This window comes from Bos javanicus, chromosome X (genome assembly GCF_032452875.1).
Source record: "Bos javanicus breed banteng chromosome X, ARS-OSU_banteng_1.0, whole genome shotgun sequence".
Lineage (NCBI taxonomy): Eukaryota > Metazoa > Chordata > Mammalia > Artiodactyla > Bovidae > Bos > Bos javanicus.
Window position 1 is genome coordinate 138000282 of NC_083897.1, and position 27259 is coordinate 138027540.

The window sequence follows — 27259 nt, forward strand, 5'->3', positions numbered from 1 at the left end:
ACAGGGCTTCCCTGGTGGCTCAGCTGGTAAAGAATCTGCCTGCAATGCAGGAGACATGGGTTCAATCCCTGAGTTAGGAAGATCCCCTGGAGAAGGGAAAGGCTACCCACTCCAGTATTCCTGGGCTTCCTTGGTGGCTCAGCTGGTAAAGAATCCACCTGCAAAGCAGGAGACCTGGGTTTGATCCCTGGGTTGGGAAGATACCCTGGAGAAGGGAAAGGCTAACCACTCCAGTATTCTGGCCTGGAGAACTCCATGGACTGTACAGTCCACGGGGTTGCAAAGAGTCAGACACGACTGAGCAACCTTCACTTTCATTTTTCTCTTCAGAATAAAGTTCTCTGACCCCTTAATAGACTCAAGTGCTGTCACTAGTTTGAGAGACCGGGGTTACATACATGGTTCACTGTGGATATTCAACCAAGGGCATCGCAATGGGACCCAGAGACCGGAAGGGAAGAGCCACCACTTTCAAATCATGGGCCCCTTCAAGGGGCGGACTGACCCACACTTTCTCTGTGAGTGCCCTTCGGTCCCTCTGAGATGGAGCTGTTGCTCTGGTCTGTGTATCAGACACATGTTTCCGCCGAGTGTGCAACCAGCTGCACATAAATCTGTGTCATCTGCAAACACGAGTTCTCGCCACAAGCCAAGCCCTTGAGGTTCGTGTGGATTTCCTATCACCTGCTCATGGCTGCTTCTATAGCAATATAGCAGTCATTTTGAAATTAGTGAGAGTCTGTGGTTAGTGAGCAGACTGCCTTTTTGTTAGATATCTGAGCTCTGACGTCAGAGCACGTGGCTGCCCAGAAACAGTCGTCTCACTTTACTATGTTACTATACTGTGCAGCAAGGAAAAGGAAATGGCAACCCACTCCAGTGTTCTTGCCTGGAGAATCCTGTGGATGGAGGACCCTGGTGGGCTGCCGTCTATGGGGTCGCACAGAGTCGGACACAACTGAAGCGACTTAGCATTAGCATACTATGCCGCAGAAAGAAACATAACATTTAAATGAAGGTTGAAATACGTAATGTGTGTATATGTGTCAATGGACACATGAGTTTGAGTAAACTCCAGCAGTTGGTGATGGACAGGGAGGCCTGGCATGCTGCAGTCCATGGGGTAGCAAAGAGTTGGACACGACTGAGCAACTGAACTGAACTGATACATGTGTCCATCCTATAGACCTCCCTGTGGAGCCCTATACCAAGGTCACAGACATGGAGCCCTTGGACCAAGGTCACAGGATAAAAATCTCTGGAACTGATCATGTCCTATAGCAACTATTGCCCTGAGCCTCCAGATCTAAACTGGCCACTTTCCTGACCCCATATGAGCTAAAATACCCACTCTGTTATCCACCCAATAGCATCCTAGGGGGTTCTCAAGTGGCACTTGAGGTAAACAAACTGCTTGCCAATGCATGAGACATAAGAGACTCGGGTTTGATCCCTAGGTTGGGAAGATCCCCTGGAGGAGGGCATGGCAACCCACTCCAGTATTCTTGCCTGGAGAATCCCAGGGACACAGGAGCCTGGTGGGCTACAGCCCATAGGATCACAGAAAGAGTCGGACACGAGTGAAGCAACTTAACACACACAGCATCCTAACCAATCACCTAATGCCACCCTTCTAGTAGGAATTTTCTGTCTTAAGGCTATAAAAATGGGCTGCTAGCCAATCAAAGGGGCTGGCTCTCCCTTGACCGGCCCCCTGTTCTAAAGGCGTCTCCCTCTCTGATAAACTCTCCTCTCCTCTCATTCTGCCTCATCTCTGAAAACTTTTCCAGCCCGTGCACAGACCACCACACTCCCCCAAAACACACTTCCTTCAGAGTGCAGTGACATTCAGATGCCATCACATCTGAGACCACCTGCGACCTGCCTCCAGCCTCTCAAAAGTGGACTTCTTCTTGCTTCGAGATGCTGAGTCACAGAGAGTACTTCGGTCTGTCTGACCCCTTTGCGGACACTCACATTGACGGGGCGGTGAACCTCATATTCCCTGCTGGAGCTTAGGGAGTGACCTGCCTGGATTGAAGTCTCAGCTCTACGACCTCTGTGAGCTTGGACACGTCACTTGTCTTCTGCTGCCTTGGACAGAAACTAGAGATAGAAAGGTGAGCCACCAGGATAGGGGGTGCCAGTTAAGCCAGACTTGAAGTTATCCAGTGCAGCCAACACTGCACTGGAAGGCAGTCGGATAAGGATACTCGCGTTAGCTTGAGTTCCTTCTTTGTCTCTGACACAAACCCCACCCTGTCCTTTCCAGCCTGGGCTCGTCTCTTTGGAGGCTGAGAAATGGAGCTCAAGACTTAGTCAGATGGCTCCAGCATTGAATGTTCTGCTGACTGCTCTCTTAGGCACTATTTCTCAAGCCATCCATTTCTGCTATCTCTTCAGAACAAAGACTGGGTTTCCTTCAGGAAGCCAAGTCAGGTGAGGTTAATTCCCCACAAAAACCACAAGTCAGACTCTTTGGCTTCTAACTCTCAGTAGCTCACTCACAGTCTGACTCTTTGTGACCCCATGGCCTGTAGCCTGCCAGCTCCTCTGTCCACGCAATTCTCCAGGCAAGAATCCTGGAGTGGCTAGCTGCTGTTCCCTTCTCCAGGGGATCGTCCTGACCTCTGATGGAACCCTGGTCGCCCGCATTGCAGGCAGATTCTTTACCTTCTGAGCCACTAAGCCCAGGTTCAAAACCCACCCACTGTGTGCAATATTTACAGAGCTACTGAATTCCCCCGGGGTGGGGGTTGGGGGGCAGAAAAAGAGTTGCATGCCAAGCTGTAACCCACGACAACACTTTTTTATCCGCTTAAAGCTCTGTAGGCAACCTTGAGCAGTTTTGTCCATTCTGGAGACACTGGGCAGAAACAGAGGCCGAAATGCAGTGACGCTGTTGCACAGATCCACCCCCCAAATCTTTGGCATCAGGGCAAATGGACAAACGCGGCATTTCCATCTTTTAAGGCACATTCCACACACGATCTTCCAAAAGAATGTTCTGCTTTCCAGGAGCCAAGGAAATAGAAGATCAACTGTTCCAAACAGGTACTGAGATCTCCACTCTCTGAAGGACTCAGGGTCTTGGGAGTAGTCCTATGATGGTTTGTCCTGTGTTTACAAGCAAGTGCATACTCTCCAAGGGTGGTTAAAGTTTCAACACCATCAGTGTGTGTTCTGACTTCTATCAGAGCAGCTGCCCCTGCTTCCAGACAAGCTAGCCTGGATCTTTCTGAAGTGGTAGCGTTTGCAGCTCCTGGTTAGAGGCCCTGCTTCCATCTCGCAGTGACCTCCCCTCTGCCTTCCACCCCAACAGAAGCCCAGTCCTGTGGTTTTCTAGGAGGAAGGCTGAGGAGCTGAGGCCAAACTCTGTCTTATGTAAAACTGCAAAGCTGGTGGTGGAAATGGAGATGAGCCTCTGGCGTGGGAGACGGTGGAGGAAAAGCATAGGGATGCCTTACATCTGGTTGGAAAAATTCTGAGACCTCATGTTTACTGCTGGGAGGAGGTCAAAGACTGTCTGCTCCTGGCTGCAAATGGACCTGTTAAATTTCCTGATGGTAAGTATGATGGAGCTGGTGTTTTTCTTTCTTTCTTTTTTTTTCAAATTTTGATTAGTGAAGAATCTGCCTGCAATGTGGGAGACCTGGGTCCGATCCCTGGGTTGGGAAGATCCCCTGGAGAAGAGAAAGGCTACCCACTCCAGTATTCTGCCCTGGAGAATTCTATGGATAGTATAGTCCATGGGGTTGCAAAGAGTCTGACACGACTGAGGGGCTTTCACTTTCACTTTTAGTAAAGCCATAACTTAGATGAGGCTCTTAGATTTTCAACTTGAAGACTTTTTTTTTTTTTCAAGTCCACTCAATATATTACCAATAGTACTAATATCATTTTGAAACTATTATGGGTATAGAATTAAGCATGACTTTCAATGTTTAATGCAGTTCCTCTAAAAATTAAAGCAGTTTGGCTTGCCTGGTGGCTAACTTGGTAAAGAATCCACGTGCAATGAAGGAGACCTGGGTTCAATCCCTGCGTCCGGAAGATCCCCTGGAGGAGGGCATGGCAACCCACCCCAGTATTTTTGCCTGGAGAATCCCATGGACGGAGGAGCCTGGCGGGCTACAGTCCACGGGGGTCGCAAAGACTCGAACAGGAATGAGCGACTAACACACTTTAAGAAAATCTGAATAAACTTGAACTTTTTTTTTTTTTTCCTAAAGAGAGTTACTCTTGAAAGCTAACATACAATGTCAAAAATCTAACCTTACATGGTTGAGATGAGTAAAAATTGAGCGGACCTGAAGGTATAAAACGTGTGTGTGTATGTGTGTGTGTGTCCAGTTTGGCAAAAGAGTTTCCCCTTTCTTCAAAGTTTTGTTGATTCCAAGCAAAAGTCCTAGCTCTGTGGGGTGATTTCCCTGGCGGAGGGGGGCCACAGAAAAGCAGTATTTTCATGCTAATCACGGCAGGGTCACTGTTTATGAACTGGCAACGGATCAAAATGAAGGATGTCAGAGACTCAGACTGCTCAGACCTGGCAAGAGCGCGTGGTTTCTGGGGGAGATGGGTTAAGATGAGACAGCACTGTCGAGGGCTCCGGGTTCTGGAGAATTAAGCACCCCCGCCCCGTCCCCCTCCCGGGAAGGCCTGCTGACCGGCAGGGGAGCCGACTTCCCGACCCTGAGCTCTCCGCCCCTCACCCCTCCTCCTCGCTGCCAAGCATCACCCTCGTGAGGCCTCGTGGCGTTCCGCGCTGCCCTCGCCGAGCCTGGCGCCTTTTCTGCCAGCGCGGGGCGGGGATCAGGCGGGGGCAGCGGGGAGGCCCAGGGCACATGACGCCCCCTCCCCGCGGCCCCCGCGCCCAGCACATGACTCAGGCCGGCAGGCAGACCCGAGCCACGCGCGTCCCCAGCACGACCCATGGCCTCTCCGCGACTAGGCACCTTCTGCTGCCCCACGCGGGACGCCGCCACGCAGCTCGCGCTGGGCTTCCAGCCGCGGGCTTTCCACGCGCTGTGTCTGGGTAGCGGCGCGCTCCGCCTGGCGCTCGGCCTCCTGCAGCTGCGGCCCGGGCGCCGGCCCGCGGGCCCCGGGATCGCCTCAGCCTCGCCGGCGACCTCGGCCCGCGTCCCCGCCTCCGTGCGCATCGTACGCGCCGCAACCGCTTGCGACCTGCTTGGCTGCCTGGGTGAGCGCGCGAGCCGCGCGGGCGAGGGTGGGTGGGGAACCCGTCGGTGTTCGAGTGAGGGCGCCCGGTCCGCGGGTGGGGACCCCTTCTTGGGAGGTGAGGGCGCACGGCCGGGGACCCCTCCGTGCGTGGTTCAGGGCCCGTGCGTACTGCACTGATGGAGACCCCTCCGCGCGCAGTTGAGTGCGCGCGGCCCGCGAGTAGGGCTCCCTCTGCGGGTGAAGACGTTGGGCCCCTAAGTAAGGGCGCATCTATGCGTTTTTTCAGGGCGTGCCTAGGTGCGCGGTTGAGAACCCGCGGCCCACGGGTGGTCCTCCGTGGGAGTTTGACGGGGTGAGGCCCGCCAGTGGGGACCCCTTCATGGGAGTTGTGGGCGCACGGCCCGTCGTAGGTGGGGACCACTGAGGGCGCGGTTGAGGGCGCGCAGCTCAAAGGTGGGGACCCCTCCGTGCGCAGCTGAGCGCGCGCGGCCCGCGAGTAGGGCTCCCTCAGTTTGTGGGTGAGGACGCCCGGCCCCCAAGCAGAGACCCGTCTGTGCGTTTTTTCAGGGCTCGCCTACGTGCGCGGTTGAGAGCCCTGCGGCCCCACGGGTGGGCCTCCGAGCGAGGTTGACGAGGTGTGGCGCGCCACTGGGGACTCCTTCGTGGGAGTTGGGGGCGCACGACCCGTCGTAGGTGGGGACCACTGCCTGCGCGGTTGAGGGCAGGCTCTACGGTGGAGACCCCTCCGTGTGAAGGTGAGGACGCCTGGCCTGCGAGTAGGGACCGTCTGTGCGTTTCCTAGGGCACACGCACCGCGGGTGCGGACCCCTCCGTGAGCAGTTGAGGGCCCGCGGCCCGCGAGTGGGGATCTTTCCGTGTGTGCTTGAAGACGCGCTGCCCGCGAGTGGGGACCCCTTCGTGCGCGGTTGAGGGTGCACGGCCCACAGGTGGGGACCACTGTGTGTGCAGTTGAAGGCACACGGCCCGGGGTGGGAACCCCTCCATGCCCATTTGAAGGCCCATGGCCCACGAGTGGGGACCTCTCTGTGCCCAATTTAGAGCGCGCGGCCCGCGAGTGGGGACGCCCTTCGTGGGAATTGAGGGCGCACAGCCTTGTGACAACCACTCCGTGCGCGGTTGAGGGCACATGGCCTGCCGGTGGGGTCCCCTCCATGTGCAGGTGAGGACGCCCAGCCCACAAGGAGGGACCCATCTGTACGTTTTTCAGGGAACGAGTACCGCGAGTCGGGACCTCTCCGTTCCCAGTTGAGGGTGCGTTGCCGGCGAGTGGGGACCTCTCTGTACGCGGTTAAGGGCGCACACCCCGCGGGTGCAGACCCCTCTGTGCGCGGTTGAGGGCGCACAGCCCATTGGTGGGGACCACTGTGTGCGCAGTTGAGGGCCCGTGGATGCGGGTGGGGACCATTGTGTGGGCAGTTGAGTGTGCACAGCCCACGGGTGGGGTCCCCTCCGTGTGTGGGTGAGGACACCAGGTCCACGAGTAGGGACCCATCTGTGCATTTTCCAGGGGTCGATTACCATGGGTCGGGACCCCTCCGTGCCCAGTTGAAGGCCAATAGCCAGAGAGTGGAGTCCCCTGCGTGTGCGGTTGAGGGCGCACGGCCTGCAGGTGGGGACCACTGCCTGCGCGGTTGAAGGCGCCAGTCCGCGGATGGAAACCTCTCTGTGCCCAGCTGAGGGCAAATGGCCTGCTAGTGGGGACCTCTCTGTGCCCAGTTGAGAACGTGTGGCCCGCGAGTGGGGACGCCCTTCATAGGAGTTGAGGGCACACAGCCTTGTGGTGAGGACTACCACTCTGTGCGTGGTTGAGGGCACACGGCCCACGGGTGGGGAGCCCTTGGTGCTCAGTTGAGGGCACGCGTACTGCGGTGGGGACCCCTCCATGCCCAGTTGAGGGCCCAGGAGTGGGGACCCCTCTGTGCGCAGTTGAGGGCGCACGGCCTGTGGGTGGGGTCCCTTCCATGTGCGGGTGAGGATGCCCAGTCCATGAGGCCCCTTCCGTGTGTGCTGAGGGCGCGCTGCACGCTAGTGGGGACCGCTCCCTGCGCAGTTGAGGGTGCATGGACCGCGGGTGGGAACCACTGCGTGAGCAGTTGAAAACATAGGACCCAGGGGTCTGCGAGTGGGGACCTCTCTGTGCCCAGTTGAGAGCTCGTGGCCCATGAGTGGGTCCTTCATGGGAGTTGAGAGCGCATAGCCTTGTGGTGAGGACCACTCCGTGCGCAGTTGAGGGTGCACAGCCCACAGGTGGGGAACTCTTGGTGTGCAGTTGAAGGCACGCCTACAGCCTTGAGGACCCATCCATGTGCGGTTGATGGTGCGTGGCCCGTGAGTGGGAACCCTCTCTGTGTGCTTGAGGGCGCACTGTCTGCGAGTGGGAACCACTGCGTGGGCGGTTGAAGGCGCACGGGCTTGTGGTGGGGACCACTGCACGCGCGGTTGAAGGCACACGGCCCGTGGGTGGGAAGCCCTCCATGTGCAGGTGAGGATGTCGGGCCGCGAGTTGGGACCCGTCTGTGCGTTTTCCAGGGCGCACGTAGTGCGTGTCGGGACCCCTCCATGCCCAGTTGAGGCCCGCGGCCCTCGAGTGGGGATACCTCCATGTGTGTTTGAGGGCGCACTGCCCGCGAGTGAGGACGCCTCTGTCCGCGGTTAAGGGCGCACAGCCCAGGGGTGGGGACCACTGCGTGCGCGGTTGAGGACACCTGCCCTGCCAGCAGGGAGCTGTCTGTGCCTTTTTCAGGGCATGCGCACCTCGGGTCAGGGCTCCTCTGTGTGCTGTTGAGGGTGCGCAGCCAGCGAATGGGGACCTCTCCTTTTGCGGTTGAGGGCACACGGCCCGCGATGGGAATCCCTCCATGCCCAGTGGAGGCCGCGGGGCCCTAGAGAGCCAGGATGGGGACCCCCTTCCTGGGAGCTGAGGGAACATGGCCCTCAATTGGGGAAGCCTTCGTGTGCAGGGAAGGACACCCGTCCCGGGAGTCCTGTGCATGGTTCAGGGTGTATGTACCACGGATGGGGACCACTCCTTGCATGGTTGAGCGCGCCTGGTCTCCGGGACTGGGGGACCCTCCATATGCGGGTGAGGACGCCAGGCCTGCGACCCGTTTGTGAGTGGTTGAGGGCGCCCGGCAGGCAGGTGGGGTCCCCTCCGTGCAAGGATGAGGGCACCCCGCCCACAGGTGGGGACCCATCTGTGCGTGGTTGAAGGCATGCAGCCCGCAAGTGGGAAGCCCTGGGTATGAGTGGGGGTGCCCAGCAGTCGGGTGGTGCATGTTTTAGGGCCTGTGGCCCATGAGTGGGGACCCCTACGTGTGCAAATGAGGATGCCTGCCCCAGGGAGCGGGTACCGCTTGTGCGTGGTTGAGAGCGCCTGGCCTGAGGGTGGGAGGACTGATCCAGAGAGGGCTACCCAGGGACACTACGAGGACGAGTGGATTCTGCAATACAATATGGGTAAAAGTTGCTTCCGGAGACTTCTTTTTTTCTTTTCTTTCTTTTTTTTTTTAACACTTTGATGTATTTGTTACTGCTCTTACTAGGGAAACTTTAGGCAGTGCTGTGAAGGAAAACACAGAAAATACAACGGTTCCATGATCGTTCCACCAATGAGAGACTAAGAGTTAATATTATCAAGCCTGTGCTCACATACATGCAGTTGTTTCCAAACCGATTTAGCAGGATCAGGAAGAAAACTCCATATATACGATAAAATTTTTATTTCCTTTTTTATCTATGTATCTAAATTTGGGTTTTCTATCACAGATGTGCAAACTTGTAGTCTCTAGGCTAAATCCAGCCTGCTTTTCTATGTACAGCCCATGAGTTAAGAATGTTTTTACATGTTAAAGTGTGTTTTAAAAATCTACCAGGGGGCTTCCCTGGTGGCTCAGACGGTAAAGCATCTGCCTGCAAGGTGGGAGACCCGGGTTCAATCCCTGGATCGGGAAGATCCCCTGGAGAAGGAAATGGCAACCCACTCCAGTACTCTTGCCTAGAAAATTCCATAGAGGAGCCCTGTGGGCTACAGTCTATGGGGTCCCAAAGAGTCAGACACGACTAAGCAACTTCACTTTCTCCCTTTCTAAGAGGAGAGTGAAAAAGCTAGCTTAACACTCAAAGCCTAGAAATCTACAGAACAGGGACTTCCCTGGTCGTCCAGTGACTCAAACACTGTGCTCCCAATGCAGGAGACCTGGGTTCGATCCCTAGTCAGGGAACAGGATCTCATATTGCGACAACTGAGACCTGGCCCAGCCAAGTAAATAAATACTTTTAAGAACATCTACAGAGCAATGGTATTTCAGACATGTAAGCATTCTGTGAAATGTGAATGTCAGCGTCCGTAAGTGGACTCTTATGGGGATACAGCCGTGCCCTGCAATTGTGCACTGTTGGGGCAACATCTTCCACGCACCCCATTTCCCCACGAGGGCCGAAATGAGTGTTGCATAGAGAAACATAGAGAAAGTGTGGGCCACAGACCCTAAAATATTTTCTCTCTGATCCACTACAGAAACTTTGCTGACCCCTGCTTTCAACCCTAGCACGGCACGTTTTACAAACTCTAAGCTCGATACTGCTGACCTTTTAAACTTTTTTATTTTGGACTTTATTATATATATGCAAATGTAGAGACTGTATAAGAAGCCGCCTGTTCTCATCACCTAGCCTCCTCTATACTTCATCCCTGTACCCCACTCCCCACTGAATTAATTTGAAGCAGATCCCAGAATTTATATCATTACATCCACACAAATCTCAGTATGTAACTGTAGAAGAATTCAACATATATATAATTATATACATAATTATAATATATGACATGTCCATTGTAACATACTGTATACTACATGTGTGTGTATGTTAGTCACTCGCTCATGTCTGACTCTTTGCAGCCCCATGGACTGTAGCCCGCCAGGCTCCTCTGTCCATGGGATTCTCCAGGCAGTAATACTGGAGTGGGTTGCCATTTCCTCCTCCAGGGGATCTTCCCAACCCAGGGATCAAACCTGGGTCTCCCACACTGCAGGCGGATTCTTTACTATCTGAGCCACCAGGGAAGCCATATACTATATGTTACAATATTATTATATATTACAATATATAATATATTTAATATGTTATATTAGTGAAGTGAAATCGCTCAGTCATGTCCAACTCTTTGCGACCCCATGGACTGTAGCCTACCAGGCTCCTCCGTCCATGGAATTTTCCAGGCAAGTGTACTGGAGTGGGTTTCCATTTCCTTCTCCAGGGGATCTTCCCGACCCAGGGATCGAACCCAGGTCTCCTGCATCACAGGCAGACACTTTACCCTCTGAGCCATCAGGGAAGCCCAATATGTTATATTAAGTGTATATTTAATATAGTATCATATTATAATATGTAATTATATATATATATATATATATCACATTGATATCATTGCCACCTAAAAAATAAGGAAAACCGATTCCTTCATGTCACCGCTACATGTTCAGGCATGTCATACATGCCAGTTTTCCGTTCGTTAGTTCAAATCAGGATCCAAAGAGCGTCCGTGTTCTGTGAGTGCTGACGGGTGCTGGCCATGTTGGAATCATCTGCTCTTGAAGGAGAGGCTCTGATGGTATTTGAATGGCTTCCACCTCCGTGTCCTGAGGGTGTCGCAGCAGCTTCTAGCCCACCTTGACCAGATACCTGGTGGATGTGTTCCAGGGGTTGGCTCCCCTGTTCCTCTTGCTGTTTTGTGCTTGGAGACACTCAAGAATCTTGACTCCAGACACATGCTATGGAACTTGTAGTCACTTTTTCAGACTGGAGTAAGACAGGAAGGAATACGTCCCTTTCTGTTAGCGACAAAGCGAGTGTGGTGCAGGATAATTAAATTTTAAAAAGTTGGTTTTCTCCCTGATTCTGCTGAAGCATTTGGGGGAAGCATCTTAATAGTTTCAGTAACTTGAATATCTGGAGATAGAGTTGCAGCCAAACATCTTTTGGGGGGTGGGTCAGGAAATAAGATTGGTACATCCTTTCACCTTTTGAAGGAAGGTACATGGCACTGTGGGCAAATGAGCAGAAGCAGGAGTCAGGGCAAGGCAGGGGGTGTCTGGACCTCCTCGCTGAAAAATAACAAGCACAGATGCCAAGGTGTCCCTGGTGGTGCAGTGGTAAAGGACCCGCCTGCCAATGCAGGGGACGTGGGTTCGATCCCCGGTCCAGGAGGGTCCCGCGTACTCCAGAGTCTGTGAGCCACAACTGCTGAGCCTATGATGCAGAGACTGGGGTCCATAACATCTGAAGCCCACGACCCACCTAGAGCCTGTGCTCCGCAACAAGAGATGCCACGGCGATGAGAAGTCCACATACCACAATGAAGAGTAGCCCCTACTCTGAAACTAGAGAAAGCCTGCGAAGACCAAGTGCAGCCAAAATAAAGACAGAAAGAAATACAGATGCCTATTGCATGGAATGTGATTCCGCTCCCCCACTACCCCACCTCCCACCGGGAGGATTTTTTAAAATCTTTTTTTTTTTCCTGGACAAATTGCACAGCTTGTGGGATCCCAGTTCCCTGACCAGGGATTGAACCTGGGCCATGGAAGTGAAACCACAGAATCCTAACCACTAGACCACCAGGGAAGTCCCGCCCCAGTTTTGCTGACACTTCACTGACATACAGCACTGGGAAACGTTTAGATATCCAGCACAATGACTCACATTTACCATAAAATGTTTCCTAAACACCCATCACCTCATATACATGCAAATATATATACATATGGTGTTTACTGAGCTCAAAGCAGATCTCCATAGTGAAAACAACAAAGCACTATTTGGAAGAAAACGTCATTTCTGTTATTTGCACTTAAGAATGAGAAGCGACATCTTTAGGATTTTAGTGTCCATAATGCCCTTTGGTGGTGTAGGACACAGTGTATATCTGGTTGCCTATTTTGAAGTATATGTTTTGTATGCCAACTACACACATTATGCTAGTATACAAGTCTGTACTGTTCATTTCCCCTTGAGCATTTTGTGTTATACACTGTACACTCAAACAGATGCTATCCCAAACCTCACAACCCTATTATATACGTCGAGTGTGGATACTGATTATAGGCGAATTAGATATCTGGATCTAAGAGCAAGGAACACTCCCAAATAATAAATGTCAAAAGTAGATTACAAGAGCTAACTTGTGAAAATCTTCAATTTTTAATTTTATTAAAAAGAACAGAAGAACTCTCTTTCACAACTTCAGAATAAGCTTTTTCGGGACTTCCCTGGTGGTCCAGTGGTTGAGAATCCACCTTGCAGTGCAGGGCACACGAGTTCCATCCCTGGTCAGGGAAGATCCCACATGGCGTGGAGCGACTAAGCCCATGCACCACAAGTTCGGAGCCCACGAGCCATGACTGCTGAGCCCAGGTGCCGAAACTACTGGAGCCCAGGTGCCCTGGAGCTGGTTCTCCGCAGCAAGGGAAGCCACAGAGATGAGCAGCCCAAGAGTAGAGGCCCCTGCTCGCGGCACCTAGACAAAGTCCTGTTAGCAGCAACAAAGACCAATCAATAAAATAAATCAATACATCCTTTTTTAAAAAAATTAAAAAAGAAAGAATGTGCTTTTTTTCAGTCGTTCTTTTTTTTTTTTTAACATGAGGACTAGTTAAGCCGGACACTAAAAATACAGCCAAGAAACACACACTGTTATTCACACAGTTGCTTCTTAGAGGCAAATAAACGACCAACCAAAATAAGGAACATGACTCTAGCTGATGTTAGTGGAAGTGGAAATCAAAGCGCCGGGGATTGCTCTGCAACCATAATCCTTATCTTCTGAGTCTTTTTTTTTTTCTCCTCTGTCTCTCCTGTACCCACCAACATGTGTATCTTTCATCTCTGCCTCCCTCACATCTTTCTCTCTCCCTTCCTATCTTCTATCCATCCATCCTTTCATCTGTCCATGTGTCCATTTGTCCATCCATCATTTTTACAGTCAGCAGGCCCCCTTTAGGTCTGAGTCAGGAGCGGACACAAAGAAAGCGTTATCACCTGGTTGCCCCTTAGGTATCGCGGTCCGATCTGCAGTGTGGTTAGGGTTTCCGAGTTTCGTGGACGACATCTCTGCCGTGAACAACACAGATGTGTGGCCTGCCATCTTCTGCGTGGGGAGTGCAGTAAGTGTGGCTTCCCTGGTCACCCTCCCTACCCCTTCACTCCCCTCTGTTACACTGAGTCCTCAAAGTATGGTCCTGACCCTCCCACGAACCCAGTGAGGTTTTTAGAAAAGCTCAGAGACCCCCACCCTTAGCCCACTGACCAGGGACCCTGTGGGAGGAAGGCCTGTCTGTGATTTAACAAACCCTCCAGGGGTCTCTGGAGCTTCCCAGGTGGCTCACGGGTGAAGAACCCGCCTGCTAATGCAGGAGGTGCTGGTTCGATCCCTGGGTAGGGAAGATCTCCTGGAGGAGGAAATGGCAACCCACTCCTGTATTTTTTGCCTGGAGGATTCCATGGACAGAGGACCCTGGGGGGCTACAGTCCACAGGGTCGCAAAGAGTCGAACACCATTGAAGGCACTTAGCACTGCAGCACATCCCCCCCTTGCTCCTCCTTCCTGCACATCCTCTTTCGTCCTCAGCAGAAGCGCATCTGGTTCAAAGTGCCTGGCCAGGCCTTTCATCTCTGAGCCCGTCATCTCTCTGCCTACACATGTGAGCATCAGGAGGGGCTTGCTGGACCAGTCTGGCTGAGCAGACCGGGAACCAAGGCACCCGCCTGCCCCCAGGCCACGTCCCAGCCTAGGCTTCCAAGGGTGGCCACGTGTCTGCCGAGGGCTTTCAGGGACACGAGATGACATCAGGGAGGGGCGGGGCCACCCGGAACCCGCCCCCAGGGGCTGGGATGACATCAGGGGTGGGGCGGGGCCACCTCCAGCCTGCACCTAGGGGCTGGGATGCCATTCTTCTGATTACAGCTCTGGATCCAGCTGCTGTACAGCGCCTGCTTCTGGTGGTGGTTCTGCTACGCAGTGGATGCCTACCTGGTGATCCAGAGGTCGGCTGGACAGAGGTATTCAGTGTGAGCGGCCGGGTTCTTCTGCTCTAGCTCATTGCTGGAGGGGAAGGTTGGAGAGGCCACGAGCACTTATTTCTGTAGGGTAGACACGGAAAGTGAAAGAGGAGAGCGAAAAGTTGGCTTAAAGCTCAACATTCAGAAAACTGAGATCATGGCATCCGGTCCCATCACTTCATGGCAAATAGATGGGAAAACAGTGGTAGACTTTATTTTTGGGGGGCTCCAAAATCACTGCAGATGGTGACTGCAGCCATGAAATTAAAAGACGCTTACTTCTCGGGAGAAAAGTTATGACCAACCTAGAGAGCATATTAAAAAGCAGAGACGTTACTTTGCCAACAAAGGTCTGTCTAGTGAAGGCTGTAGTTTTCCCAGTAGTCATGTATGGATGTGAGAGTTGGACTATAAAGAAAGCTGAGTGCCAAGGAATTGATGCTTTTGAACTGTGGTGTTGGAGAAGACTCCTGAGAGTCCCTTGGCCATCAGGGAGATCCAACCAGTCCATCCTAAAGGAGATCAGTCCTGAATATTCATTGGAAGAACTGATGTTGAAGCTGAAACTCCAGTCCTTTGGGCACCTGATGCAAAGAGCTGACTCATTGGAAAAGACCCTGATACTGGGAAAGATTGAAGGCAGGAGGAGAAGGGGACGATAGAGGATGAGATGGTTGGATGGCATCACCGACTCAATGGACATGAGTTTGAGCAAGCGGGAGTTGGTGATGGACAGGGAGGCCTGGCATGCTGTAGTCCATGGGGTCTCAGAGTTGGACACGACTGAGTGACTGAGCTGAACTGAGACACAGTCCATCAGAACCTCCCAGTGGGCACTCCACCAAGAAATGTCTAATGCCAGCTCGTTTTTATGTAAAAGGCAGAAGGCACAATCAAAACAGCAAGGTATTCTTGCTGGGCACCTGAAGCATTGTAAGTCAACTATATATATATATATATATATAAAGAAAAAATAGCAAAATATTCTCCAAGTGCCCCCCCAACCAAAATTGAGGATTTTAAAACCATGGAAATAAGTAATTCAGTAAATTTCATATTTGGAACTGGACAGATGCTAAAAAAGGATTGGCATGATTATAAAAATTCTGATGGTATCTAAAGGTATAGGAAGAAGTTCTAAGAAGTGTGTATGGATGTGTTATGCTAAGTACAGAGCCCAAGATTTCTGGTGCTGGAGAGGGGGCTGTCTAGGAGGAATTACACAGTGGTTAGTGCCTTGGCCCCAGTGGGTTCAAGTTCCTGACCCTCACTCACTCACCTCAGTCACTGAGTGACTGTTGGCAAGTTTCTGAACCTCTCTGGATCACCTGCAAGGCTTACTGACTCTGCTCCTTTGGGGGGACAGGGTGGCGCGTGTGGGTGTACAGAGATGAAGGATGGGGATGGTTAAGGATGTAGGGATGGAGGTGGTAAGAGTGTAAACTCTGCAAGGAATGGTCAAGGGTGGCAGTGGAGAGAGATAGCAAGTCTCTCAGCTCTCCTGGAATGTCAGATGGCCACCCACTTCTCAGAGACCTTCTTTGTGGTTTGGACTGAGCATTAAGACCCTTGCATGTTGGGTACCCAGATGACTTCAGGAAGGACAGAGGCTGGGAACCTCTTGCTACTGGGGGAGCTAGGTCCCTAGGAGGAATTATGCCAGCTCATTTTTATAAAAGGAAGAAGGCACAATCAAAACAGCAAGGTATTCTTGCTGAGCACCTGAAATGTCCATCCCTTCTGTCAATCTTGAGAGCCTTCAGTTCAGTTCAGTCGCTCAGTTGTGTCCGACTCTGTGACCCCACAGACTGCAGCACACCAGGCCTCCGTGTCCATCACCAACTCCCGGAGTTGACTCAAACTCATGTCCACTGAGTCAGTGATGCCATCCAGCCATCTCATCCTCTGTTGTCCCCTTCTCCTCCTGCCTTCAATCTTTCCCAGCATCAGGGTCTTTTCCAGTGAGTCAGCTCTTCGCATCAGGTGGCCAACGGATTGGAGTTTCAGCTTCAGCTTCAGTCCTTCCAAAGGATATTCAAGACTGATTTCTTTTAGGATGGACTGGTTGGTTCTCCTGGCAGTCCAAGGGACTCTCAAGAGTCTTCTCCAATGCCACAGTTCCAAAGCATCAATTCTTCAGTGCTCAGCTTTCTTTATGGTCCGACTTGCACATCCATACATAACTACTGGAAACACCATAGCTTTGCCTAGACGGACCTTGAAAGCTTTAGGTTAAGGGAAACAAACCAGACACAGAAGGCCACATTTTTTACACTTCCACTTGGATGAAATGTCCAGAATAGGCGAATCCATAGAGAGAGATGGTAGCTGAGTGGTTGCCAGGGGCTGGGGGTGCAGGCGTGATGGGGGGAGACCCCCGAATGGGTGTGGGTGTCCTTTTATGGGGATGAACATGTTTTCAAACGGGCCTGAGGTGGGGCTTGCATGGCACTGTGGATATCCTAAATGTCGCTGAGTTGTTCACTTTAGAATGGTGACTTTGATGTTACATGACTTTCACTACTCAGCACTAAGGGGTGACAATACATACACAAGTGGGCACAGCTGTGTGCCAATAAAACTTTATTTACAAAAGCAGGCAGAGGGCCGGATCTGTACAGAGGGCTGTGTTTAAACAAATAAACAAACAAAACAACCTCAGAGGCACAATCAGGGGGCTACTTGCTGAGAGTCTGCTCTGCATGTGTTTTACCACCGCTCGCAGAGTGTGGGGCCGGGCAGGTGCTGGACCTGAGGTTCTGGACCTGTTTTCTCTCTCCCCCAGCACCATCCTGCTGTACCACCTGATGACCTGGGGCCTGGCTGCCCTGCTGAGCGTGGAGGGTGCCCTCATGCTGTACTATCCTTCCATGGCCAGGTAAGCCGGGGCTCCCCCAATGCCTGACCCCCGTGGGGCGTCCTCCTGCAGACATGCCTGGGTGCTGACCCCATGTGGGTGGGCGGGCCTTCGTCCAGGATCCGTGCAGCTTCGAGCACGTGCCTGGCTCCTTGAGCCAGCCAGGGTCCCCTGCTCCTGCCCATCACGTGTGTTGGGTTGGTGCTGTGCCCAGTGTGGATACAGAGCTTGCAGGGCACCATGGGTGTCCTAAATGCTGCTGAGTTGTTCACTTTACAATGGTGACTTTGATGTTATGTGACTTTCCCTACTCAGCACTAATGGGTAAAGCAGCCATAGACAATACATACACAAGTGGGCATGGCTGTGTGCCAATAAAACTTTATTGACAAAAGCAGGTGGAGGGCGGGATCTGTACTGAGGGCTGTGTTTATACAAACAAACAAAAAAAACAACCTCAGAGGCACAATCGGAGCTGGGGGTGCATCTCTCCTCCCTACACACCTGTGATGGCTCTCTCCTACCTGCTCTTGATTTTTTTTTAATCCTTCAAACCAGCTTCCTCTGGGCACGCAGGTGAGTTGAACATCCCAGGGCTGAGTTCCAGATGTCTGGGAGACTCAAAGGGTTGCTTTTAGAATAGCTCATTTTCAGCCTCTGATGTCTGCACTTTTTTTTCATGTTTCCATCCTGTGCTCTTCTGAACACACACTGGGAGATGTGGCCTCTGAAACTGTCTCAGACATTTCTTTGAGTCTGAACCCCTGCCCTTTACCATTTGTAAAACCTCAAGGTCTCTCTAAGGAGATATATTCTACATTTTAATGGAAAACTGAAAATCAGACGTTGGACACCATCTCTTGGTGATTTTAAGGTGTTGTAGACCCAGGGAGGGGCTTCCTGGGTAGCTCAGCTGGTAAAGAGTCTGCCTGCAATGCAGGAGACTCCAGTTCAATTCCTGGGTTGGGAAGTTCCCCCAGAGAAGGGATAGGCTACCCACTCCAGTATTCTTGGACTTCCCTGGTGGTTCAGACAGTAAAGAATCCGCCTGCAATGTGGGAGACCTGGGTTCAATTCCTGGGTTGGGAAGATCCCCTGGAGGAGGGCATGGCAACCCACTCCAGTATTCTTGCCTGGAGAATCCTATGGACAGAGGAGCCTGGCGGGCCACAGTCCATGGGGTTGCAAAGAGTTGGACACAAATGAGCAACTAAGCACAGCACAGCACAGACCCAAGGATCAGTACAGCATGGCCCATAGTACAGATCCGGCCCTTTGCCTGCTTTTGTAAATAAAGTTTTATTGGCACACAGCCATACCCATTTGTGTATGTATTGTCTATGGCTGCTTTATCCATTAGAGTTGAGTAGATTTGACAGAGGCCATGAGGGTTCTGAAGCCTAAAATATTTCCTATCTGTTCCTTTAGAGAAAAAGTTTGCTGACCTCTGGTGTAGACTGTTTCTCCCCATCTTTCTTAATTTCTTGCAGCTGCTCACTCAAATGTCTCCACAGTCCTATTGCTTTGTCAACTGTGACTACTTCCAGGCCTCTGTGTAGACCCCTCAAAATAATCTGCTCTCCCCAGGAGCCTTAAAAGGACGAAGACAGAGTAAGCAGCTGTTACAGAGGGATGCACTTAATCGGAAAGAGAATTTTTATCACTCACCTCCACCCATGGGATCCTGGGGCTGTTTTCATTTGAGCCCAGGTGCTCCCAGATTAACACAAGGCCTCCACCTGAAGCATTTTCATTCTCCATCATCTTATCCTCCAACATCTCCACCCTCAATCATCCCCACCCTCTATCATCTCCAATATGCATCACCTCCAACCTCCATCATCTCCATCCACCATCATCCCATCATGCCCATCTTCCATCATCTCATAGGCCATCATCTCACCCTCGAACATCTGCACCCAATATCATCCCCACCCTCCAACATCTCCACCCTCAATCATCCCCACCCTCCAACTTCTGCAACATCACATGCAACCATCATCATCTGCAACTTCCATCATCCTATCTTCTCTAACCTCCATCATCTCATCCTCTATCATCTCATCATCTCATCTTCCATCATCTCTACTCTCCATCATCTCCACCTTCCATCATCTCATCTTTCATCATCTCCACCATCCATCATCCCACCCTCCATCATCTCCACCATCCATCATTTTCATCCTCCATCAGAACTGTCCTCCATAATCTCCAGCCACCATCATCTCATCTGCCTCATGTCCACCCTCCACCATCTCCACCCTCCATCAGTCTGCCCTCCACCATCCCATCATCTCCACCCTCCATCATCCCATCATGTCTACCTCCATCTCCTCCTCCTCCATCATCTCCTTCTCCATCATTGCCACATTCCATCATCTCCACCTTCCATCATCCCATCATGCCCACCCTGCATCATCTCATCCTCCAATGTCTTCACCCTCCATCATCTCCACCCTCCATCATCCCATCATCTTCTCTGCACCTTCCATTATCTCCACCCTTCATCATTTGCATCCTCAGAGCACTGTGCAGGCTCCCACCCTCACTCATCTGTCCCTCATCATTCGAATCTCATCTTTTGCTCCTCCTGTTTCCCTTTCTCCCCTCAAGCCCTTGTAGACCATGGTTTAGCTTTCACAGCTGAAGAAGAAAGCTTCATTTATAAAAGAACGCACCATCTTCACATGGTATTGCCATCCTTAGGGCAACAAAAGGTGGGCACTGCATTGTTCATGCCTGGTTTTGTGCATTCTTCCACTTTCATCTCTGGTGTGTGCACTCCATACTGATGACAGCACCGGCATCTTTATCATGCCCCCTTCCCAGGCCTCCAGGGCTACGCCCTCCTCTGGCTTTCCCCCTCATCTGGGGTTGGACCTGAGCAACTTCTCCTTTGGATGCCCTCTCCCCCTTTGCCACTTTCTCTACATTATGCATTTGTTCAGTGACACTCCCGGCCTTGGTACCATAGCTGTGTGTAGCATACCACCATGTCCTGTTGCTGACGGACGAGTCCCCCAGCCCATCAGTAGACATTCCTGTCTTTGTTTCTGAAAAGAACCACCGAAATGATTATGGGTCACCTTGGGAACAAGTGTCCTGAGAAATAGGAAGCTCGGGTGTTTTCAGTTGTTCGAGGGCAGAGCTTGGATCTTATTGGTGATGTCAGCCAGGCCTAGAACGTAGTAAAGTGCTGAGGACCTTACCAGTCTATTGAGTGCCTTTGTCTTGCTTGAACTGTGTGTGTTTTCTTTGAAGGGGTCCCACAGGGGGGTTGTGGTGGGGGTGGGCGTCCATCATCCCAGAGTCTTTCCTGTCTTTACTTTTTTCCAAGGGGGAACTTGAAAAGTGGCCCACTTTCTGAGACAAGACAGAACTGTGATTGATCTTCCTTCTCCTTCTGTGACTTACTTGCTTGTCCACAGACATGATGAGATGTGAGTCAGGTTTCCTTCCGGCAGCCAGAAGTGATCTGTGCATTTCCCTTTGCGCTCTGAGTCCTCTTATCTCGGCTTTCAGATAAGGCAGCGGGTTATTTCAGGTAAAGCCTTATTGTTGGAGAATGCCTCGGTTTTTCTCTCCCCCCCTCCCCACCAGGTGCGAGAGGGGCCTGGAGCATGCCATCCCCCACTACATCACCACGTACTTGCCGCTGCTACTGGTCCTGGTGGGCAACCCCATCCTATTTCGAAAGACAGTGACCGCAGGTAAAGGGCAGGGAAGCTTCCCTGGGGATGAGGCCACGGGGATGAGCCCCAGGACTTGGGCCCCAGTCATTACCTAGGATCCCTGACCTCATCTGTCATCCTGCAGAGACGAGCAGAATGAAGTTGGGGAGAGTGAGTGGGTTTACATTAGTGACAGGGAGCAAGCCTACTCAGTCACGGCTAGATGGTCTTTGCCAGCATGCGTTAGCGCACAGCCCAGGGACCTGTGGACTTTTTCCCTTCTACCTGGACTCATCCTGGGTCTATCCATGGCGTGCCCCCAAAGACCCAGTGTCCTTGAAAACTGGCGGAGGGGGGGATGGGAACAGGAGAGGAAAGGAAAGGTCAGCCGTGGGCGAGGGGTGGAGATGGACAGGGCTGTCCCCGGTGGCGGAGGGGCTGGCTCCCCCCGTGCTGTCTGGGCCCATGTCTTCTCCCAGCTGGGCAGGAAGCAGGAAGGGGCCCACAGGACATGAGTCAGAGGCACCAGAAAGATCTGGGCGAGAAGGTGAGTCAGCAGACCCACAGGAGGGGGCCTGCATTCCAGCCCCCTACCCCATCCTTGAGGAGACGAGCCCTGGGGCAATTCTCTAGCCCCCTCGTGCCCTGTGGGTCCCTCACGGGCAGAATTGGAATAAAGAAACACACCTCCACAGAAAGGTCACTGGAGGATCGACTGTGGATTGCAGAACTTTAAGCGACATGCTCTGCTACTTAGGGAGACAGCATCACCAAGGCTCTTTGGGTCTCTCTGTCTTCGTATCTGCGTTGAAAACCAGTGTGTGTACACCTGTCAGTAACACAACATTGGAAATCGACTCTACTGCAATAAAAATTTAAAAACACGCAACCCCCATAGTGTATTAGAAAGAAAGAAAGTGAAGTCACTCAGTCGTGTCGGACTCTTTGTGACCCCATGGGTTGTAGCCTACCAGGCTTCTCCATCCATGGAATTTTCTAGGCAAGAGTACCGTAGTGGGTTGCTATTTCCTTTTCCAAGGGATCTTCCCAACCCAGGGATTGAACCCTGGTCTCCCGCATTTTAGGCAGACGCTTTTACCATCTGAGCCAAATACAGCTTTTTAAAAAACATTGCATTAAAAACAGTGATCCAATTACATCAAATAAAGGAAAACGAAGTGTAGGAAAAAACACTGGAAAGAAATATACTAAGATGCTAACAGTAGTTGTCTTTGGGGGAATGATAGGTTATTAATTTTTTTTCTAAACTTTTTTCTATATTTTTCAACTTGTCTAAAGGAGGATGCCAAATCTTTCAATATTTTAAAATAGCAAGTATGAGACTCCCCTGGAGGTCCAAGGGTTAGGACTACATGCTTTCACTGCAGGGGGGCCTGGGTTTAATCCCTAGTTGGGGAACTAAGATCCCACGTGCAGAGAGTCTTGGCCAAAGAAAGAAAGAAATCAAGGATAAATTATTACTGTTTACATTTTTTGGCCGCATCTTTCAGCATGGGGCATTATAGTTTCCTGATCAGAGATTGAACCTTGCCCCCTGTGTTGGACGCATGGAATCTTATAACCACTGAACCACGAGAGAAGTCCCCTAGTGAATTATTTTTATAATAAAAATAACATTTATATTTATATTTAATATTTATAAAATAATTTTTATTATAAAGATAAAAAGTATAAACTGTTAAAAATACAGCTCCTGAACGAATAAAATCCAGATAAAATCGGGGGTGTAGTTAACAGCACTGCACCAGCGTTATTTTCTTCATGCTGACCAACGTGTGGTTGTGAGTGTGGTTGCGGAAGATGTTAACACTGGAGGCGGCTGGGTGCAGCTATATGGGGGCTCTACTATCTCTGTATATCTTATATAAATCTAAACAATTTCAAAAGTGAAACTGAAAGTGGCTCAGTCATGTCCAACTCTTTGTGAACCCATGGACTATAAAGTCCAAGGAATTCTCCAGGCCAGAATACTGGAGTGGGTAGCCTTTCCCTTCTCCAGGGGATCTTCCCAAGCCCAGGGACCGAACCCATGTCTACCGCATTGCGGGCAAATTTACCAGCTGAGCCACCAGAGAAGCCCCAGAATCCTGGAGTGGGTAGCCTCTCCCTTCTCCAGGGGCTCTTCCTGACCCAGGAATCGGACTGGGGTCTCCTGCATTGCAGGCGGATTCTTTACCAGCTGAGCTATCAGGGAAGCCACAAAGACTTCAAAGTAAACCTTTAAGAGCTGTGTATTCCCCCCGAGTGTCTGAGAAGCAACCCCGCCCCTCCCCATGCAGTGGTGAGAGAGGCATGGCTGGTATCTTGCCTCCTGCTCTCCAGGGTGACTTGCGGGCTCCCATCCGGTTTGCTGGTCTTTGTCGATCATGAACATCACACACCGTTCCCCTCTGCTCCACAGTGGCCTCCTTACTGAAGGGAAGACAAGGCATTTACACGGAGAACGAGAGACGCGTGGGAGCCATGATCAAGACCCGATTCTTCAAAATAATGCTGGTTTTCATTGTTTGGTAACGTGTTTCTGTTTCTTTAAACTCTCACTGGGACGTGAAGTGCAAACCTCTTGTAAGTTGCCTTCCCAAGTGTGACCTGAGTTCCAGAGGCAGAGTCTTGGGAGAGGAAACCTTTAGAGGCTTGTCCAGATGGCCCTGGAGGCAATGCTGTCCAGACAGGAAGGCCAGTCTGCACCCATGAGCTTCTGGAAAGAAATTCACATCCGCTCAAATTATAGAGAATCGCTAAGAACAGAAAATCCTCACTTTAAAGTGGTCACATCCCAACCACTTGCCTCTGGAGTACTGTCCCATCGCCGAGGGTTAACATTCAAATCAAATGCTTCATCGTGCCTTCTAAATCCATCTTTTATTTTTGCACCCATCTTTGTTTTATTTTTTAATTAATTAGTTTTTTGTTGTTGTTGGTGCAGTGTGAGGCATGTGGGATCTTACTTCCCCGGCCAGGGATTGAACCCTCATCCCTCTTGCACTGGAAGTACCGAGTCCTGACCACTGGATGGCCAGAGAAGTCCCTGCATTTGTCTTGACAGCAGGATTCCTGTATCTGATGAGACTCAGGGATGACACCCCGTGTCTGTGTGATGACTCACAGCTCAGGGCAACAAGGAACCATGACTCCCCAGGCAGTCCAGTGGTTAGGACTCTAAGCTCCCACTGCAGGGGGCAAGAGTTCCATCTCTGGTTCAGGAAACTAAGATCCCGAAAGCTGTGTGGCACGGCCAAAAAAACAACTAAAAAAAAAAAAACCAAAAAAACAAGAAGGGTAGAGAGCAATCTTCATCTCCTCAGTGGGCCTGCCCTGTCCCCCACAGGCAGTCTGCCCCAGCATTTCACGTGGGTTTGCTCTGTGCAAATAGAGGTGTGACAAGTACCAAATCAGAAAGCCCTTTGCTGCAGCGACAGAGTGCTTTGCCAGACAGGGCACACGTTGGTGGTTAATAATTTATCTGATGGGAAGAGGCTGGTTTGGACATTCTCCTGGGAGAGCCGTGAGTCACCTCCCTTTAAAAATACCCCGAGCCTGCCATTTCCAACTTCGCCGACCTGCCGACACTACCGTCAGAAATTTCCGACATAAAACATCAAGGTTCGTGTTGGTTTCCATCAAGACGTCAGCTTGCTCGTCAAAGGAGGAACAACTTCTGGGCTATTTGACATGTGCCAGAACCTTCCACCCGATGTGGTGTTGATTGTGACCATCGGGAGGGTCTCTTGGTCTCTGCTTTCGGCTGAGGGGGATGCCGTCTCTGACGTCTAATTCTCATCTAATTCTGCAGCTACTCGGTCACCCCTCCCAGACTTCTAGGTCTTGGGAGACATGTTCCCGGGGGCTTCTCAGGTGGCTCAGTAGATAAAAAAATCTGCCTGCAATGCCGGAGATGTGGGTTTGATCCCTAAGTTGGGAAGATCCCCTGGAGGAGGAAATGGCAACCCACTCCAGTATCCTTGCCTGGGAAATTGCATGGACAGAGGAGCCTGGAGAGCTACAGTCCATTGGGGTCACAAAGAGTTAGACATGATGGAGTGACTCAGCAGTCATGCATGCAGACATGTCCCCTGACCTCTGGCATTGAAAAAAAAAGGATATTGGGAAGCAATTATCCTCCCATTAAAAATAAGCAAAAAAAAAAAAAGAATGATATCACATGTTCTCTTTACCTGTGGCCCATTTTCTTTCTCACAGCTGGTTCTCAAATGTCATCAACGAAAGCCTTTTGTTCTATCTTGAAATGCAACCAGATATCAACAGCAGCTCTTTGAAACAGGTCAGAAACGCAGCCAAGACCACGTGGTTCATGATGGTAGGTCAATCTTGATTTTAAATGTACTTCCTAAAGGAGAAGAAAAAAACCCAGACAAGATAAAAACCACTGAGAAGTATGATCTATGTGTTATTTAAATATGTGGTGAGTTGAAGAGGTTGCGGGGGCCCCCTTATCTGGCTGTGGTCCGTGAGTTAGCTTGTGCATTTACCCTTGGCATCAGTATTAAAGGGATCCGACTCTGGTAAGTCAGTTTGGTAAGTGTCTCAAACCTTTCAGGCTGACTAAACATATCTGGGAATTTATCTGCAAGAAATGTTTCAGACTGAAAAAGCCACAGAGTTGGAGGTAGTCCTTGGAACACTATCCATAAATATAAAGCATTCTAGACAACCCACATTTTCTTTTTTTTATAAAAGGGAATGGTTAAGTAAATCACTGTGTTTGATCTTGATGGAATGGTATGCAGATGCTGAAAATGACAATGTAAAGTATGACAATTATGAAATCTCATAATAAGTGAAAAATGCAGGATGTAGAGATTATACTCATTTCAACTACCTAATCACACATGTAGGCAACAATATTGCCTAGAAACACACCACCATAATCAGGTGGAAAGCTCATGGATACATCGTCCTCAATGTTTCCAGGATATTGTGTCCCCACTGCAAAAACTCCATACAGGAGCTGTTAGTGGAGAAGTGCCTGGGTTTCCGTGGTGGCTCAGCGGTAAAGAATCCGCCTGCCAATGAAGGAGACCCCAGTTCGATCCCTGGGTCAGGAAGATCCCCTGGAGAAAGGCCTGGCAACCCACCACTTAGCACGTAAACAAGTGGAGAGGCTCACCGTGTCCTCAATTAAATGCGTGTGCATTCAGTGTTGCCATAATTATTAAACACATATGACTCTGGTAAGTTAGTTTGGCAAGTGTCTCAAACTTTTTAGGCAGACTAAGAATATCTGGGAATTTCTCTGGAAGAAGTGTTGCAGACTGCAAAAGCCACAGAGTTGGAGGTATCCCTTGGAACACTGTCCATAAATATAAAGCATTCTAGAGAACCCACATTGCTGGGGTGATGCCCGGGACCTTCCTCTCCACCCCTCTTGTCTCCTATGTCTCCCACGCATCTCTGAAGGCTCAGAACCTCCAAGCCAGTCTCTCTCTTGCCCCAAACTAGCCAACAGGGTGCACCCCAGTTGAGGCCAGCCCTGTGGACCGAAGTGACCCTGTGAGCCCTGATGCCCATCAGTGCCCTGACTTATATGCCGTCTCTTTCCCCTCCCTTCCAGGGGATCCTGAATCCAGCCCAAGGTTTCCTGTTGTCCCTGGCCTTCTATGGCTGGATGGACTGCCGCCTGACGCTTCCAGGTCCCAGCAAGGAGATCCAGTGGGACTCGATGACCACCTCGGCCACCGAGGGGGCGCCCCCCTCCCCCGGGGGCCCCCACGAGCCCGGGGAAGGCCCCGCTCCCAAGAAGGAGCTTCCGGGCGGCACGCACACTTCCGATGAGGCCTTGAGCTTGGTTTCTGAAGGTAAGAGCCTCTGGGTAGAGGCAGGCCTAGGTTGGGGGCCCCAGGCTCCCCAGGAACTCCTTTGTCAATGACCAGGAGGCTCCCTGCCCTGATTTCTGGAACCAGCTTCGGGGCATGAGTGGAAAGGGACCACCTTAATCTTGCAGCTCGTCACTCACCTCTCCTTGTAATGTGAGCGTGGTGCCTTTCCTCTGCCTGCGTGCCACGTGGCTTCAGTCCTGTTGAACTCTATGCGTCCCCAGGGACTGTCACCCCCGCTAGGCTCCTCTGTCCCTGGGGATTCTCCAGGCGAGAATACTGGAGCGGGTTGCCATGCCCTCCTCCAGGGGATCTTCCCCACCCAGGGACTGAGCACCGTAGCCTTGTGTTAATAATCACTAGCTCTGCCTTGGGCTGCATGACATTCTGAGTCTGAGATAAACGGTCACTTCTCATCCGGTGCTGACGTGTGCTGTAAGACAATGAACAGTAGGCGACCTGACCTCTGGAGATTTTTACGTGCAGTTTTGGTTTGTCCACTTCATCCGGGGGCATTTAAGATGAAATGCAGGTCACCCGTCGCTGGCCCTTCCACTCTGTCCTCTTCAAGACTCTCGCACCGTGGTCCTCAAATTGGTCCTCTTTTTAAACTCCTG

General features: G+C 51.3%; 1 protein-coding gene across 1 annotated transcript in view; it reads left to right on the top strand.

Annotated features, from left to right (window-relative positions):
* Nucleotides 1–4817: 4817 nt before the first annotated feature.
* Nucleotides 4818–27259, top strand: part of GPR143 (G protein-coupled receptor 143) — a 29768-nt gene continuing 7326 nt past the window's right edge. The window contains exons 1-8 of the mRNA XM_061408191.1: nt 4818–5200; nt 13255–13364; nt 14165–14259; nt 17045–17137; nt 20717–20826; nt 23210–23318; nt 25009–25126; nt 26381–26624. Coding sequence (XP_061264175.1) covers nt 4933–5200; nt 13255–13364; nt 14165–14259; nt 17045–17137; nt 20717–20826; nt 23210–23318; nt 25009–25126; nt 26381–26624 — 1147 coding nt within the window. The 5' untranslated portion in view covers nt 4818–4932. The remainder of the gene's footprint in view (nt 5201–13254; nt 13365–14164; nt 14260–17044; nt 17138–20716; nt 20827–23209; nt 23319–25008; nt 25127–26380; nt 26625–27259) is intronic.